The sequence below is a fragment of the Muscardinus avellanarius genome (genome assembly GCF_963383645.1).
Source record: "Muscardinus avellanarius genome assembly, chromosome: 17".
In the NCBI taxonomy this organism is placed as follows: domain Eukaryota; kingdom Metazoa; phylum Chordata; class Mammalia; order Rodentia; family Gliridae; genus Muscardinus; species Muscardinus avellanarius.
The window spans coordinates 10,723,954-10,742,543 of record NC_137803.1 but is presented as its reverse complement, the minus strand read 5'-3'; the positions used below and the strand labels follow the sequence as shown (position 1 = coordinate 10,742,543).

General features: G+C 40.7%; 1 protein-coding gene across 1 annotated transcript; it reads left to right on the top strand.

The window, feature by feature from the left end:
• Positions 1-15,830: 15,830 nt before the first annotated feature.
• On the top strand, positions 15,831-16,798 carry LOC308276061 (sperm motility kinase 2B-like; the record flags this gene model as incomplete). The annotated part of the gene is made up of 2 exons (XM_080714667.1): positions 15,831-16,739; positions 16,784-16,798. The coding sequence occupies 2 exons, from the start codon at positions 15,831-15,833 to the stop codon at positions 16,796-16,798; spliced, it is 924 nt and encodes a 307-aa protein (XP_080570793.1).
• Positions 16,799-18,590: the final 1,792 nt, after the last annotated feature.

Here is an 18,590-nt window from a genome sequence, read left to right as displayed (position 1 = left end):
ATAAATTAATAATTGGAATGACTTTACTGGATGATACTTTAGGAAGATAAGATGTGGCTGGGTGTGGTCATCACTCACTGGAGAGATGACCTTGTGAACTGTTTGTCCTGGGTCCCCTTCCTCTGTGTCTCTGTTCTCAGACGCCATAGGCTGCTTTCCCCACCACACCATGCCCTCATGATGGATTTCCCTTTGAGTCAGCAGACTTAAGTCTCAATAATTTGAAATTGAGCCCAAAAAAACCTGTCCTCATCTAAGTTATCCTTGCCAATTATTTTGGTTGCAGCAAAGGAAAAGCTTACTAATACAACGTGGAGTAATTTCATGCAACAGGAAGACACAGAAAGACAAATCCAGGGGTCTGCAGATGTGGCTCAGTAATAGTGCTTGCTTAGTGTGTGTTAAGTATTGCATTTGTTCCTCAGCATTGTAGGTGAAAAATATGCTCTCTGATTGTTTGATTAAGAATGATGCAGTCAGAAGGCAAGTAAAGCTTGGAACGACTGCAGTGGTCCATTCAGATAACACTGTCTGGAGACGATGCAGAAAAGGTTAATGGGATTTTTTATCTATTTAATACTAACTTCCCTAATTACTCAGTGTGCACCTATAACTTCTTTTTTACCATGTCAGAGGCTTGGAGAGAATTAAGGGTATACTAGGTGTGTTTTCTAACTGTATAAACATAATTTGTGAGAGAAAAATAGTACACAAGTACAAGAGATGTTTGGTTAAGAAATAAGTGTGAGTTTTTATTAAGAAATTATGAAGGGCACTATGAGGAGAAACCTTGCTTTTATATATTGGTCAGGAAGGCTTCTGGAAAGACAAACTCAAGTGGCTTTCAGACAGGTGAAAAGAGGCAGCTATGGGTTCAAAGAGAATTTCAGGAGGAACCAGATTCTTGTACCATGTACCAAAGGGATACAGCATATTGTAAGGGTAAGAGAAGAGTGTTATGAAACCAAATGCTAGGTGATGGAGTAAAAAGCAGGCAGTTGGCAAGTGATAAAATAATGTTAAGCCACTGTAATTATGTGGACCTATTACATGTCCCCAGATCTCTTTTAAAGGCAATGGCTAGAGATGCGGCTCTTGGGAAGTGATTGGGTAATGATAACATTGTCATTGAATTAACCCAGTTCATGGATTAATAATTTGAATGGACTACTGTAAAAAAGTGAGAATTGTAGACAAGTGGAGCATCATTGGAGGGTGTAGGTCACGGGACGTGGTGCTCTTGAGGACTATATTCTCTCTCTCTCTCTCTCTCTCTCTCTCTCTCTCTCTCTCTCTCATCTCTATCTCTATCTCTATCACTTTCTCTCACCTTTCTGGCTTCCGTGAACTGAACAATTTTCCTTCTCATTTTCTACAACCATATATTCTGTTTTGCTTGTGGTCCAAAGCAATGGAGCTGGGTGGACACAAAATGAATCCCCTGAAAAGGTGAGTCAAAATAAATCTTTCCTCCTTTAAGTTGATTTTCTCAGATAGTTTTCACAGTGAGGCAGAGATGGTTAACATAGCCCTGGTAAGGAATTTGTTCTAAACACAAGTGGTAGCCATATTAAAGGGCTCTTGCCTGAAGTCTGTCCGTGTAGGTATTTGAATAGAATTTCAGCTGCCCTTAACTTGAATGAGTGATCGCTGTATCTTTATTTTCTCTAGCCTCAAAATAAAGCTCAGCAAATAATTATAATGTTTGAAGAACGTGTGATTTTGTTATAAAAATAAATCACAGATATCATCGTGGCTCTCTATTATATTTGCAGAACTCAACAAAACATGAATACAAATCCCCACCATACACATATGATTGTTATTCAACACGCTACTAAATTTTGTTTGATGCATCAAAATAATTTTTTACATTATTATTTTACAACTTAATTCTTTTAAAAAGGTACACATTCTAGCAGTTTTCTTTGTAATATTACATGTTTTATGTATTTTATTATTCTGAGAAGGGACACATAGGCTTCCCAGAGTAACCTACCACAGCAATTAAAGTTTATTAAGAGTTTCTGCAATGTTTTAGAAAAAGAGGTGACATAAGATTTGAAGGTTTATGAAACAATTTTAGTTTTGTGTGGTTTGTAGATTGTAGCTATACGAAGGAAACGGTGACCTCGGGAAGTCAGTGAGGTAGCTACATTTGGGATAATTGTAGTGAAAATACAGAATTATACAGAACTGATATTCTGTAAATGAATGAGAAGTGAGAAAAATACATAACTTATAATGACGCAAGGTTTGAAACCTATTCAGTATGTGAGTACTCACAACATTGCTTGGAAAAAGATCCCGGATGAACAAACTTCCAGATTAGTGAACAATCCCAAGAGTACTTTCACTTTAAAATGCTGAGTCTGAGATCCTAATAGTTATCTAAATGAAGGTATTGAATAGAAATTAACTGTATATATGAATATAAAAGCAAACTCTATAAAAGTATTTTGGAAGAAAACTAACGAGTAAGGTACAAATTTCGTAGGTACTATTGAAGGCCCTCTTAGAACACACACTGAGATTGACATCTCGAACTGGCTCAGATTAAATCCAGGGAAAAATTATTAGAGAGAGACATGAAGCAGCAGCCCTCAGTGGCAGGACTCGGAACAAGCAGTGTTCACTAGAGCCCAACATAAGGCACAGCCCTAAAATCACTAAGAAGCAAAGGTCGGCTCTGCCAATATTTAAATCTTTTGTTCTTGGAAGGCACCATCGACAAAGTAAGGTGTTAAGCTACAGACTAGGAGAAAATATCTCCAACTTTAACTCTGATAAAGAATAAATCCTATCTTAACACAGTCATAAAATAGTCTTTAAAAATGAGCGAAACATTTTCATGGGCCTTCATCAACTTTCACAAAGAGCCAGTAAGCATAAGAAACAATACTCCGAGTATTAGTTATTAAGGACTATCAATTAAAGGCACAATTGCAACCACTGCACATTCACAGTGATGGCAAAAGTAACAAAGGACAAGTCAGAATAGGTGTTGGAAAGACTGTGGAGAAATTAAAATCCTTATATAGACGCCGGGCGTGGCGGCACAGGCTTGTAATCCCCAGGCTTGTGAGGCAGAAACAGGAGGATCGCATAGGTTCAAAGCCAGCTGCACTGGCTTAAGAAACTTTGTTTCCAAATTAAAAAAAAAAAAAAAAAAGTATAAAATAGGTCTGGGAGTGTAGCCCGGAAGTAGAAGGATTTCCGGTACCACCCCCCAAAAAAAAATCTTTGTATAAGAAGAAAATCATGTCATCCGCAAGAGGATGGAAAGACCTGGAGAACATTATGTTAAGTGAGATCAGCCAAGCACAGAAAGAGAAGGGACTTATGTTTTCTCTAATATACCCAAACTAGGGAGCATTGGGGATACCGGAGGGACTTCAGATAACGGAGGGGAAATCTCAGCAAAGCTAGAATGGAAGGCTAGGAGAGGAAGAAGGCTGAGGTTGATTAATGGAGGAGCTACATCTGAATATGTGTAAAAGTATGAATAGAGCATGGTTAACCTGGACTCTCATTATTGGAAGGGGGGAGGGAAGTTGGGGGGAAGCGGGCACCAAGTGCAGTCTGAATGTATGCCATTTTTAATATGTTCCACATAAAAAATGTAAAAAAAATAGAAATATAAAATCTTGATATATTGTTGATGAGACTGTAAAACAGTGTTTCAGAATGCAAATACAGACTTACCATATGATCCAGCATTTATACTCCAAGGTGCAGACCCAAAAGAAAAGAGTACATATGTGCACACAAAGACTTGTTTGCAAACATTTATAGCAATACAATGCATAATGACCAAAAAGAGGAAGAAAGTGCCCATCAGCTGGTGAAAGGATAAGCAACATATGGCATATGGATAAAACAAAATCTTATTTTACAACAAAAAAAGAAAATATTGACACATTAAAACTAGGATTACCCTAAAAGATATGGGGCGAGTAAAAGAAGCCAGTCACAAAACGCCATGTATTATCTGATTCTATTTGGTTTAAAAGTCCACGGCAAATAAATTAATTAGGTACGGAAAGTTTTGGCGTGAACGTGATGGATTAAATTAGATTTTAATGAGAACTTAAAAACTGCACTTAGCAATGCCATTTTATTACACATTTAAATAGAGTAAATTTTATAGTATTTATATTTTTATCATAGTAAATCTGTTAAAAAGAAGTTAATTACATGCACAGGAATCCAGCTCTGGGCTAGATAACTAAACATGAAATTTTCTGCATGTAATAGTGTATCAGTCAGAATCCAGTCAATAAAATAGTATCACTATTGGTAATTTCAAACAGAGAAAATCTAATGGGTTATATCATTAAAAGCAGAACATGGAGAAATGGTACCCTCTTGGTGATGCTAATGTAAGATGAGATTGATTGTGAGAATCCAAAGTTATATGAAGGCTAAAGCAAACTGAATTTCTGGGATATTTTAATAGGTTAACAAATGCAAAACTTATAGTAATGTCTGGTGTCGTATTAACTTTCAATTAAACACAGTAACGGTCTTACCACGAATAGAGAATATGTGTGGAAAGCCTCTGCTGAATTTTAGGAATACATCTAAGTTCTCAGGAAGAAACTGTGTTTTCTGACATCACATGTGCTACAAAAGAGGTTCCAGGGACATGATAATGTAGTCATTACCAAGTTTGTGTCTTAGATTTTTTTTTATTTTTTGTGGTACTAAGAATTGAACCAAGGTTTTTCTGCCTCTGAGTTGTGCCCCAAACCCTATTTTATTCTTATTTTGAAACAACATTGCTCTAGATTGATGAGTGTCTTACTACTTGCCAAGGCTGTCCTCAAACCTGCAGCGCTCTTGTCTCAGCCTCCCACATATGGGAATAATAGGTATGAGCCACCACATCCAGCAGTTTTAAATTTTGACATGACATTTCTATTTTTTTCAGGTGAAAGTATGTTTTCTATTCTCCTGTCATATCTGAAAGATTATGAGAACAGCAGAACTTTCCTGCAGCCTAAGACTCTGCAGTTAATAGGTGATATTTAGTGCACAAAAGAAAAGACAAAATCACTCAGACCACTGTCATGACATAAAGGGCCTGCTTCACTTATTTATTAAATCATAAGTGCCATCTACTGTAAGTTCATTTTTTATAGACTTCACTTATTAAAGAGTGTGTCATTAGTAGAAAGAATAACTTATGATTATAATAGGCAGATTAATTAGCATGCACACATAGTGTAAGACAAATATTTGAGAGTACTTGCTATCTTAGGTTTAAAGAAACAAACCATAACAGTCTCTTAATCAGCCTTATCCCTGCTTCTGATTATTGTCAAATAACATATTGCAACAAAAAATGCCCAAGTATTTGCTTGAAAGATATGGAAAAGTCTTGAGTTTAAGTATAGCCAAATAGAGTTTAGGAGTGTTTTTTTTTAATAATCCAGCTTTTTATTATGAGACATCTGACAAGAGAGAGAAGGCTACTACTCCACTGAATTATTTCAAAGAACTTTCCAAGAGGGAATGCAAAATGCCTTTGTAATCTGAAATGCTTAGTTCAGCAACTTAAGATCTTTTGTGTCGGGTTGCTGGGTAGAGTGTAAGCTTTTGATAGAGGAGAAATACATTTTTCTTTTGTTTGAAAGCTATTCTACTTTCTGATACCAGATTTAAACAAATCTTCATTCGCAGATGCCCCATGAGAGAATGAGATTGGGTATGGGGTTGGAATTTCTTTGTCAGTGCAAGGTAGGCAAGTGGGAGCAGCTCTCCTCATTTCAGCCTTGTTAAATGCCCCATTTCCCTACGTTGTCACACTTTATTTTCTTCAAGCACGCAAATGGGATTCTGCATGGGGGCAGATGCCGCCACATGCCACCAAGACATCTCCGCAAAAATGGAAAATGTATTCCTCTACTTCTGGGAGTACTGCGAGAGAATGGCCTTTGTTGACACCTGCTTGGGGACCGCTCAGCTGAAGGAAGCTGCCTGGCACAGATGACATCTCCCTCCATCTTCAGGCTGCATCTGATAATGGTTTTCCACAAGGGGAGGAAGGACAGACCAATCACCACTATGTAGGAGAAGTCCCCCAAACTGTGCACAGGTTAGTTGGGTCCCTCAGTGTAGCTGCGTCCCAGAATGACTTCTCATTTCGTCCAGTCCTGCTCCCCTGCTATCCCTCACCCACGATAGTGTTGACCCCTAGTACAGCCCCATCACTACCCTAGGGCTCATCTCTACTTGCAATCAGCTTCCCAAGAAGCCCAGCTGCGGTACGCAGCCCCATGCTGTGTACACGTTAATGTTTACAGGCATGGGCTTTATTATTTATTTTCCCAAAGAAATGGATATAAAAATGAACAAATTGGAGAAGCCCCATACTATATTCATAATGGCTCTCCTACCTTACATTTGTACAAAAAGTGCACAAGTGTTTTTCTTTCTCAGGCACATCGTTTTACCCTGGTGATAATAGTTATTCTAACAGGAGGAGGGTGATAATCTCACTGTGATTTTGATTTGTTTCCCTGATGAATAGTGGTGCTGTGCATTTGTTTTATTTTTTTTTTTCTCATATGCTTGTTGGACATTTGTATATCTTCTTTTGAGAAATATCTATTCACATCTTTTGCCAAATTTTAAATTGGGTTATTTGTCTTCTTGCCACTGATTTGAGTTCCTTATATAAACAGGAGTTTATGTAATTGTCAGTTATGTAGTTTGAAAATAAAAAATATTTTCTCCCATTCCTTAGTGTGTTTCTACACTCTGCTGATTGGTTCGTTTGCTGTTCAGAAATGTTTCCTTTTAAGAAAATCCTTTATTCATGCATGGCAATTATACATTATATTGAAGTTCAGTGTGACACAAATATACAGGCATACATTTCTTGTGACATTCAAAAGCTTTTTGAGTAATTCCATTGTCAATTCTCACCTTTATTGCCTATTTTTATCATATTCAAAAAGTCATTTCTCCAACTGTTTTACCCTGTGTTTACTTTTTGGAGTCTCCAGAATTATGCTAAGTCCTTGATTCATTTTAGTTGAATCTTGTATATGGTGAGAGTCCAGGTCTAATTTTATTTGTCTCATGTGGACATGTAATTTCCCAGCGCTGTTTATTGAAGAAACTTTTCCTTTCCTATTGTGTGTTCTTGACCGTTTTGTTGAAAGTCCGTCAACTGCAAACACATGGACTTATTTCTGGGCTATTTTCTTCTCTCAGTCTACATCTCTCTCTATATACCAGCATCATGCTATTTTGATAAATATGGCTTTATATTACCTGCCATTTGGGGCATTGCTTATTTATTTATTTATTTATTTATTTATTTATTTTTAGTTAGGGGATTCCTCAAAATTTTGAAATTTGAATGACCATACGACTAGGAAGTTTAACTATTGGGAACATATCCAAAGGAAATGAAATTTTCCTGTCAAAGAAATGGTTGTACTCTAACGTTTATAGCAACAATAGTCACAGTAGCTCAGGTGGGAAAATGACATAAGTATCCTTCAATGAACAAATGCATAAAAACTTGGAATACACACAGAATAGAAGACTAGTCACTCACAAAAATGAACAAAATCCTGCCATTTGTAACAATATAGATGAACCTGGAGGACATTATGTTAAAAAAAATGTAAGACAGATATGGGGACACACTTTTACACACACATAAATTCAAAATATTCATATGATTTTATTAATTTGGAATCAAAAAATGTTCTCTCTCTCCTCTTTCTCATAAACATGTATATGTATAAACATACATGTGTATATACAATGTAATAGCATATTCACATACATGTAGTAATATATATGTACACAAAATATAATAATGTATATGCAGACGCATATATTTATACACTAACATATATATACAAACAATATATTTTTCTTTATTATGTGAGATCTTTATGTGTGTATATATGTGTGTATAACCAATTTATTTATCTAAATGTATACTTACATCTATGTATCTATCTATATGTCTATATGTGCATGTATGTTTTTCATATATAAGATACAGAGAAAAAGATAATAAATTTTATTATAAGGCATTTGTATTGGCTCTCACTATTACAGAGGCTAGCCTGTCCCAACATCTGCATTGGTTGAAGATCCAGGAGTGCCAATGGTGGGATTTAAATTCCATGGATACAGGCTTAAAACCCAGGAAGAGGCTTTGTTTTTATTTCAGAACACAAGTTCTAGATAGAAGGCTGTTAGGCCCTGAGCAGAAATTCTTTCTTTCTCAGCTTGATTGCCCAGATTCTGCCCTTGACCTGTACAACAGTCGTTTTGGTTATTAAATGTTATAGAGACCTTTTTTTTTTCCTTTATGGTTTTTAATGTTTTCTTAATTTAGGTGTCCAGATCTTTTTACATTTGTGGGCAATTCTCTGAAATTATTTCTCTGAAAAGGTTTTTAATTCACTTTTTATACTTTAGATCTTCAAGATCTAATATCTGTATTTTCATCATTTAATATTATTCTAGATTTTTTATTATTCTTGTATTGCTGTGGTATTATATTCTGAATATGGTAGTTTGTATAGTCAATTTTGAATAAATTATCTTTTAAGGATGACAATCTATTTTTCCTATAGTCTAATCTGCCGTTGATGGTTTCCATTCTGTCCTTTCTTTGGTTCAAGGCCTGCTTTTGATTTTCATTTAGAACATCCATTTCTTTATTGCTATGTTTTCTCACAGTATAAACTTTTTCTGATTTTATTTACTTATATTTTATTTATTGATGCATTGTAATCATACATCACTATGAGGTATAGAACAGTAGAGGCATACATGCAAATATCAAATATGTATCCCTTCCCCAATTTCCACTCCATTTCCTCCCCCTCTCCTTCTCAAGTTTGTTTCAGTGCTGACTTTACCTTTGAGCTATACTCCTAGCCTGATTGATTTTTTTTGAAACAGGGTATCTCTAAATTGCCAAGGTTGTTTGTGAACCTGAGATCCTCCTTTCTCTCAGTCTCCCAAGCACTGCCTCACGTAGTCCTTATTCTAGATTTTTATTTTTTTATTTCTTTTTTGCAGTACTGGGTATGAAACCCAAGGGACATTTTACCTCCAAGCTACACTTCCAGCCCCCTTTTTTTTATTCTTTATTTTGAAACAGGATCTCGTTGAGTTGTAAAGGCTTCATGAAGTAGCGGAAGCTGTTGCAAAGCACAATCCTTTTTTCTCAGCCTCCTAAATGCTGAGATTGCAATTGTGCCCTACCATGCTCGTCCTGGATTTTTATTGATAATCAATATTCTGAATCTTCCTTCTAGCATATTTTGCAAATTTTGTATCCATTATTTTCATTGTTGTTTAGTTGTTTATTGTTTTCTTCTCCTTCTTTCTTCTGTTTGAAGAATTCTTAGGTTTCTATCTCTGGTTTTTTTTTTTTTGTTGTTGTTGTTTTGGTTTTCTTTATTTCTGTGGTAGTCCTATGAATAAGTGCTATTCTTTTATAATAAGTTGTGTGCTAGGGATACATATGTGCCTCCATGTATCTGTCTCCTGCAATTGAAGTTTAGAGTATGTCGCTTGGGAAAGATTTTTTTTTTTTAAACTTAGCCAGTGCAGGCAAGCAGGTGATTTCCTACTTAAGCAGTCCTAATACAAGATGCCTCTGATTGACCTTTGTGATTACGGGACTCAAACTCAGCCTGGCAAGTAACTTGCATTTTGACCTGTGGCTAGACTGGCTGAGCTATAGTCCCCCTGAGACACCAATGCTCCTCTGACATCAGTGATCCCATGAGATCACACAGGATGCCAGCCTCCATGCTCATGGGTCTCAAACTCAGTTGGGTAGAGATTATAGCCTTCTAAGCCTGTGGCACAGCTGGTTGATATATATCACTTGGGGGTTACCACAGCTGGCAGTCTGGCAGGGACAGACTGCTGACTCAAGGTCTATCCGAGTATCCCTAGGGACTCCTTGAAATTTCCTATTTACAGCTTGTCTAACTGTAATCTCCTAACCTTCTTATAAATGGTCCAAAACACTTACTGCCTAAAACTCCCACTAAAATGTACTGTAAACTCACAGCCACTGTGGGATCTGCTGCAGCCACTAAGGGCCCTGCGGGAAGGGGCTGTAAATGCATGATCCCACCCAGTTTGGCTGAAGTCCCTGGAGTATTTGATGGCAGTTCGGCTGGGATGTCTGCAAACTTTTCTCTTTAGCAGAGAGAAAAGAACATAACTAAATTGTGTATATAATTTTTGCTATTGCTGGACCCACAGAGTTTAGCTTTAACATTTTGAAGTCCATCTTTTGGTTAGGAAAAAACACTCCTTTTAGGTTTCATGACTCGGAGCTAGAGAAGCATAAAACTTCCCGGTGCCTTATGGTTTTTCTCATTTTTTAAGTAGTTTTATGTTTTTCTTTCATCTTTTCCTTCCCATACTCTGTGCATTAGAGTCTGCGGAAATTTCTAACTCTTCTGCTTTTCCTGAAATAAAATTATTTTTTGATTTCTTTAAAAAAAAAACTATTGGTGCATTGTAGTCATCTTAATGGAGTACAAGACGGTGGAGGCATACATGCACACATCATTCAATGACCCTTCACCCAATTCCCTCCCCCTTCCTCCTTCTCTTGTTTTTTGTTTGTTTGTTTGTTTGTTTGTTTGTTTTTTTGATTGTTGTTGTGTGCTGAGTATATGGTCATTAAATTGTTTTAATTTTTATGGGCTCATGGTCATAAAAAGTATTCTAGTCATTAAAATCGTCCAGATGTAAACTACAGTTTGGTGACTTCTAATTTTCATATACCTAACCTGCTATGACATATACTTTTGTATTTATAGTTTAATTAATTCTATATTTATTCTATATTTATATCAACAAATTGAGAAGGGTTGACAGGTAGTGTGTATGAACGCTATGACTCTCTGTGGCCAAGCTCTGTTTTTAACAGGTAGTGTGTATGAACGCCATGACTCTCTGTGGCCAAGCTCTGTTTTTAACAGGTAGTGTGTATGAATGCCATGAATGGCCAAGCTCTGTTTTTAACTACTACATCGCCTGATAGCCCTTACGTCTCATGAGCATTGTTTTAAAGGTGTCTTTCAAATAGCAAATGTAGTCCATTTCTTCCTATTTTATATCCATTCTTTTGCTAACTCTATCACCAATCTTACTAAGGTTTGATGATGATGGTTGTGAGGCTTAGGCTGGAGTAGCAGGAAATGGTGTGTTTTATGGATCACAGAACAGGATCCTCGGGGGTGGGAAGGACTGCCAAGTCCTTTGAGATTCAAGCTTCTGATAGAGGGATCTGGAAATCATTTTTGATACTTTGCTACATAGCATATACCATAGTGGTATATCTAATGCCAGTTTTGGATTTAGCTATTGTGTACTCAACTAAATTAAAGTTTTAACATTTAATTTATTCTTTATAATATAATTTGCTAATCTAAGTGACTGGGGAGCCTGTGGCAGGTGGATCACAATATTGAGGCCATCCTTTACATCTCAGTGAGACCCTTTCGTGAAATAAAAAAAAAATTAAAAAATGGGGATGCATCTCCATGTTAGAGTGTGTTGGGTTCATCAACCTTTAGTACCAGAAAAGAGGGAAAAGGGGAGAAAGATTGATTTGGGTTCATACTTTCAAAGGTTTATATCCATGGTGACTGGCTCCTGCTGGACCTCTGGCAAGATAGAATCGATGATGAGAAACACATGAGAAAGAAAACTTGTTCAACTCCTGGAGGCCAGGAGGAAGGGAGGAGGAGGAAAGAAGTCAGGGATAAGATGACAAACCGTGCCCTTCAAGGATGCATCCTCAATGACCTTTTATCTACAACTAAGCTTTGTCTTCTAAGGTATTACCAATTTGTAAAAGCCCTTGAAGCTATGGACACATGATAGATCCTCATAGTCCATTCATGTCACCAGAGCCCTTGTAATCTAGGCCTCTTCTAAACTTCCTACCTCCAAGCACAAGTACATTGGGGCCCAGTTCCATTTTTTAGGCATGAATACATGACTTAACATAGTGCAGTCAGTGCTGGCCATAGAGTGAAGCGATTCTGAATTCAGATCCACTCTCTTCCTCTTCCTCTAGACTGTACTGTAGATCAAACATTGAACAGTGCAAATGTCAGAGTTCAAACTCATTCAATCATTTTTACTGAGTACCTACTCTGTGCATGGCCTTGTGCTCCACCTTAAGAGCACCCAAACCAGTGAGGAAATCTCTGCCACATAAAAGAATGAGAGCTAGGAGTTCAGCCTTGGAGGCAGGAGACTAATTGAGGAACTTTGCTGGGAGCATTTGTTACACATCACACCATCAAGTTAACACTTATTTACTACTTTCCTTGTCTTTCCGTACCACAGTCTCGAGAGTCTCAGCTCCTTGAATTCTGAGTCAGTTATTGCAGAACCCATGTTAACATCCGCAAAAACTATTCCTGGATACAGATTGCTTAATTTTGTTCTCCTTGTACATCCTTCTCCCTCCCCCTTTAGATGTGATTTTCTTGGGGCCTTCATATATGAGCCTTTTTTGCAATTTTTTCATCATCTTGAATCTCTGTGGTACATTCTTAGCAATTTCCTTGAGACAGTAAAGATCCTTTCTGCTATGTCCATTCTGCCGTGCTGCTCACCATCTGAGGGTCTTGAAGGCCTCATAGTGGCTCTGTGTGTTATGGATAATTAGGAAGCCCCGTTGGTTTTTTTCCTTATAAAGAAAGTGGAGAGATTTTATAGGGTTCAGACTCAATTCAATGTTTAGATGGAGAAAACACCCACTTGCTTAGGAAATTGTAAAAATTCTTAGATGACATAAGATGGATGAGTTGTACATGCATGTCTGAGATCTTACCAAAGCACTTTATGGGTATCTAGAATAAATATCCAAATCAGTTGATTAGCTTGCCTGAATATCTGTCTGTTAGAGTCTATCTTATCTAGATACCTACAAGGTAGAGATTCAACACACATGAGTTTGACCCAGGCATAGTGGTTGGGAGAGTGAGGACTTAAAGCCAGGGATCAGCAGATGGATCCCCTTCCCTGAGTCCCAGTTTCCTCCTCTAGAAAATGGAAACAGAAACACCCAGCTCACAGTATGCTCTTGATGTGAACTCAGTATGGCTTTCCAGTTGGTCCTGTTCCATCATTGGGCTACTCACAATCAGCCTCTGGTCCCTTCATCCCTCTATGCTCATTGATATCCAGGGTCTTTGTCTTTGCTTGTACAAAACTCTGCCTAGAACATGGTCTCCAAAGTCCGGCCAGGGAAGGACACCTTTCCTTTGTTAGTGCTTTAGATAGCACCTGGGATCCTGTTCTCTGTTCATCATGCCACTCCCTGCCTTCCTGGGGGTGTTTAATGCCCTTTTCACGTAGAGAAGTGCCAGAATAGAGAGGACTGCTTCCATTCATTCTGGTGTTTGTCACCTACATGTCTTAGCTGTCTGGTCTCGTGTGTCCTGCATGAACACTTTCTTTTCTTTTAGGTGATTTTGTAATGAAACATTTTAATTCTTGTCTCTTTCCTTTTGGGTATAATGTGTAACTATGAACTTGGGTTCCCATGTGAGTTTTGCTTAACCTCTGAAAGTGATACCACTCTTATAAAAATCTCTAGCAGCATAATTTCTATAGCATGCTACAGACTGTTGTCACAAAGTCCCAGACTCATCCAACCAGTTAATGATGTCACAATGTTATCTGTGTATACATGATGTGTTCCATAACAGACTAATATTTGGGGTATTATTTTGCCAAAGTAGTTTCTTCAACCACATAGAAAACAAAGAAGCACACACTTTTATGCATGTGGTGAATTTAATTTTACCAGGGAGATATCTTTCTCCATCCAACTCTGATTTCTTGTCTAAAGTCTAATGTGAAGCTGAGGGACTTTCCTCTCTCAGGGCTCATCTAGTGATGACCAACCCCTGGGCTCTAATTGGTTCTGTTTTCTGAATGTGTGTGTTCCTTCAAATTCCCTGTAGTAACTTCAGTCCCGATACAGGAGTACTGATCTGGCATTCAGCCCAGTGCCAGGCCATGAGGCTCTCTGACTTCATGGATGGGTTGGGCACATTTAGAAAAGACCAGCTGTGCCACAGGCCTGAATACACACACACACACACACACACACACACACACACACACACACACACACTACATTTATGAAGCCAAGGTAGCACATACCTGTAATCCTTTCCACTTGGGATGCTGAGGCAGGAAGAATACATGTTCAGGGCTAGACTAAGCAACGTAATGATTCCCTGGGTCACAGTAAAATAAAAAGTGCTCTGTATATATCTCAGTAGAAATAGCTTAATAAGCATTGGCCAGGAGGCTCTGTGCTCAGTGTTTAGTCCCCAGTAGGAATCACAAACATATGCACACACACAACCACACACACATAAAAGTAAGATAGTCATGGTGGTGCACACCTGTAATCTGGGTACTCGGGAGGGTGAGATAAGAGGATTTCAGCTTTGCAGCTAGCCTCAGAACTCAGTAATTTAGAGAGACCCTGTTTTAAAATTTAAAAATAATGGAGCTGGGGAGTTGCTCAGAGTAGACTGGTCCTGGCTTCAATCTATCCAAAAAAAAAAAAAAAAAGCACATCACATCACATTAAAATAAGGGAAACAGGCTTCACAGTGCCTTCCACCACGTGGGACACAGCACCATGGTAGCAGCCTCCCCACATGCCCTCTCCTGGCATCTCAAGATGATCATTCAGAGTTCAGGATTGTGACAAATCAATTTCTGTTAATAAAAATATTACCCAGCCTCAGGTTGGTGTCACATCAGCATGAAGGATCAGAGCACCCGGAAACACCTCCACCCTCTGCTTTTACGAGCAGGTCACTTCTTGGCCATGGATTTCTGGCTGACCAACTGGCTGTGTTCATCATTTGAACATCTACACCCACTATCCTGGGTTCCAGGGTTTCTGAGGAGCAATCTGAAGAGGACCTTACAGGGCAAAGTTGTTATAGGATCATGAAATAAGTTGACATCCACCAATCCAAGTGGATGAAAAAATATTTAAATACCCTGAGTGCCATGTTGAGGCATTCAAAAGTAAAATTTATTGCAAATTTTAGGTTCAAAATAAAAAAAAAAGGAAGAATCATACATGTTTTAATTTCTTTACAAGGAAATATCAATCTCCAAAACCACTGAAGACAAAGCTCCTAGAATCCTTTCTTATTCTGATTATTAAACTGAAAAGGGCTGGAGGTGGTAGCGCATGCTTGTAATCCCAGCATTTGGGAGGCTGAGACTGGAGGATCGTGGTTTGCGGACAGCCTCAGCTACTTTGTGAGGCCCTCCACAGCTCAGTGAGACCCTGTTTCAGAATAATGAATAAAAAATAAGGCAGGGGGTGTAGCTCGGTGGTCGAATGCCCCTGGGTTCCATCCCCAGACTCGCAAAAAAAAAAAAAAAAAAAAACTGAAAAGGTCCTGGAGCCCAAGATGTGATCTGCTCACCATGGCGACACCCAGCAGTGACCTGGCCACTTCTTGCTGTGACTTCACAGGAACCATTGTGAGGAAGCCCCAAGGCTGGCTATATAAGGCCCTGGTCACCGCTGGAAGCTTTGAGGGTGACGAGTGGGAGAGTTAGCTAATGAGCGCATTGATAGTTTGGCAGTTGCAGGATTTCAATTTAGTTCATTGTTTTTGGTGTTTTTTGGTTTTATTAGTTGTTTATTGGTTGTTTCTTTAACTTTTGGTAGCTGTTTTTAGTTTATTTGTTGTTTTAGTTTGTTTATTTTTTAGCTAGCGTATTTTTAGTTAGTGTAGTATTTAGTTGTTGCGATGACTAGTATAGATAGACAGATGAGGCGAGGGCAGCGAGGCTTCATCATCACCATGTGCTCGGAGGAGACATTCAGGGACCAATATGTGGTCCTGGGGGTCATTGGCCGGGGCAGCTGTGCCCAGGTGATACTGGCCGTCCATCGCCTCACGGGCATCCTGGTGGCGCTGAAGGTCTTGTCCAAGGTCGCAGGGATCTTTGAGACCATTGAGACTGAGGTGGAGCTCATGAAGTGTGTGCAGCATTGCAACGTGGTGCAGCTGTTTCAGGTGATCGAGACCATGGATTACATGTGCCTGGTGATGGAGGTGGCCCTTGGAGGACAGATCCTGTGGCACATCCCCAGGGACCGCAGCCTGGAGGAGCAGGAGGCCCGCAGAGCATTCAGGCAGGTGGTGTGCGCCCTGCACTACTGCCATGAGCAAGGCGTGGTTCACAGGGACCTGAAGGTGGAGAACATCCTGCTAGACAAGGCCGGCAATGTCAAGCTGTGTGACTTTGGGCTGGGGAACAGGTTCAGGGCTGGGCAGAAGCTGAGCAGGGCCTGCGGCACCCCGGAATACTGCGCTCCCGAGCTCTACAATGGGGAAGAGTACAATGGCCCCGCAGTGGATGCCTGGAGCCTGGGGGTCACTCTGTTCTACATGCTGGCGGGGCGCCTCCCATTTGATGGAAAGACTGTGCCTGAGCTGGCAGAGATCCTGGACGCAAGCTGTGAAATGCCGGCCCATGTGTCAGCCGAAGCCCAAAGCCTCATCAGACAGCTCTTAACCGTGGACCCCGCTGAGAGGGCCATGCTGCCACAAGTCTTGGAGCACCCATGGCTGTGTCAAGAGCAAAAGCATTCTCCAGGACATCCCAGGCAGCCGCTACCCAACCTGCCCAACCCCACCGTGTTGGGGATGATGGTTGAGTTGGGCTTCAATATCAAAGATGTCTGTGTATCGCTCAGACAGAAGACATTTGATCACAGCATGGCAACCTACCTCCTGCTGCAACATCAGCTGACACAAGGCTCAGGATTCATGGTCAACCTCCAGGTCACTCATCCAAAGCTCAGGCCTCACCTGTGCCCCGCTCCTCCCCCTCCTAAGAGAAGAGCCAGCTATCCTGCCCTGGGTCCCGTCCCCTTTCTATCCACTCATCCTCTGGCTGAGGACAAGCAGGAGTCAGGGCGGAACATGGGGCAAGGGGCCAGCCTTCCTGCCATTGCCCTGGGAAGCCTGAAGATGACGCCCCCCACAGCTCCCTGTGATGCCCCCCAGCATGGACCTGAGCCCCCCAAGCCCAGCTTCTGCAAGAGCGGCCTTGTGGACAAACCAGAGAGCAGCAAGTCCCACCCCACGGCTCCCTCTGATGCCCCCCAGCATGACCCTGAGCCCCCCATGCCCAGCCCCTGCATCATCGGCCCTGTGGACAAGCCAGAGAGCAGCAAGTCCCATGGCGACACCCTAGCAGCTGCCCCTGGCAACCAGCGGGGCTGGAGGGAGGCCACCAGGGCCATTGTGGACTGGCTGCTGAAGTGCTGCTGTCTGGCCGCCCCCTGAACAGGGCCTCCGGCCTTTCATAACAAAGTGTTTCCAGGGAACGCTGGCCAGAAGCACAGGAGATTCTTCAGGAGAGTCGCGCCTAGGAAGACACCAGACCCTGAGCCCTGCATGCCGAGTAGGTGGGCAGGCTGGCAGGTTCTTCTCCATAGGGCTTTGTTATGTCCTCTCCACCTGAGAAGTCAACTTTGCATTTATGGGTGCTGGGTGATTAGATCAGTCTAGACACCATGTGTTGTTGGACTGTTACTGATTTACATCTCTTTCAGCTAGGTGATTCTGCCCTCAGAGTGGACATCGGCCTGACCTCACCTGAAACAGCTCCCCGTGGACCAGCTCGCTGCACGTGGGACAGGGAGCTCGAGCTGCCTCTGGCTTCTCCATGTAGGCTTCTGTCACCAGGGCTCCTGGAATCGCCTGGGCTCGAGAGGACTCCTGCATCTCACCTGAGAGAAAGCTCAGAGATGGCTACTCCTGGGAAACTTCATATTTTCCCGTTTGTTGTCTACCTCATAATAAAATTGATGTTTCTGAAGGATGGTTACAGAAGTGTTTTTTACATCTTCCTTGCCCGAACTTGGGGCTGTGCACACTTCAGTTTGGGCAGCGGAGAGTAATGTAGCTCTGGAAGTTCATCTATAATCCTGAAGGGAAAAGGGACTCCAGAGACCTGAAGATATCCCCGGTAGCAAAAACAATTCAAAGTGTGGCTGAAGGGACAGGCCTGTGGTTCAGGAAAGTAGAGCCTGCATGTCACAGAAAGCGACACTGATGCTTTGTTTCAAAGGTACATTAGGAGCTCTCCCTGGCTCTTCATTCTGCTGAGACGTCCACAATAGCATAGGGAAATCTTGCGGAACTGCTTAGGGCAGGGTCTGGGAGGTGGTGGGCTGCCATCCCCAGACTGGGTTAGATTAGATGTTTTGCTGCTGCTTGGTTCTCTTACTCTATTATCATGACATTTCCTCCATTTTAGAGCAATGGCACTGGACCAGGCCTTCTGAGAAGTCCAACCTAGGTAATTCCAGGCTTCCATGGAGAGATGAGCAGGAGATGTCCCTGAGGTCAGAGGGGAGGATTATGACAGGGATACTTTCCCAAGGAAATTTCTGGATTCCAGATCCAGGGATTTCCATCTCAGGTTCCGAATATGTTGTCTGAGACACTTACCAGGGAGCGTCTTCCTGGTTCCTAAGACCTTCACCACACCTT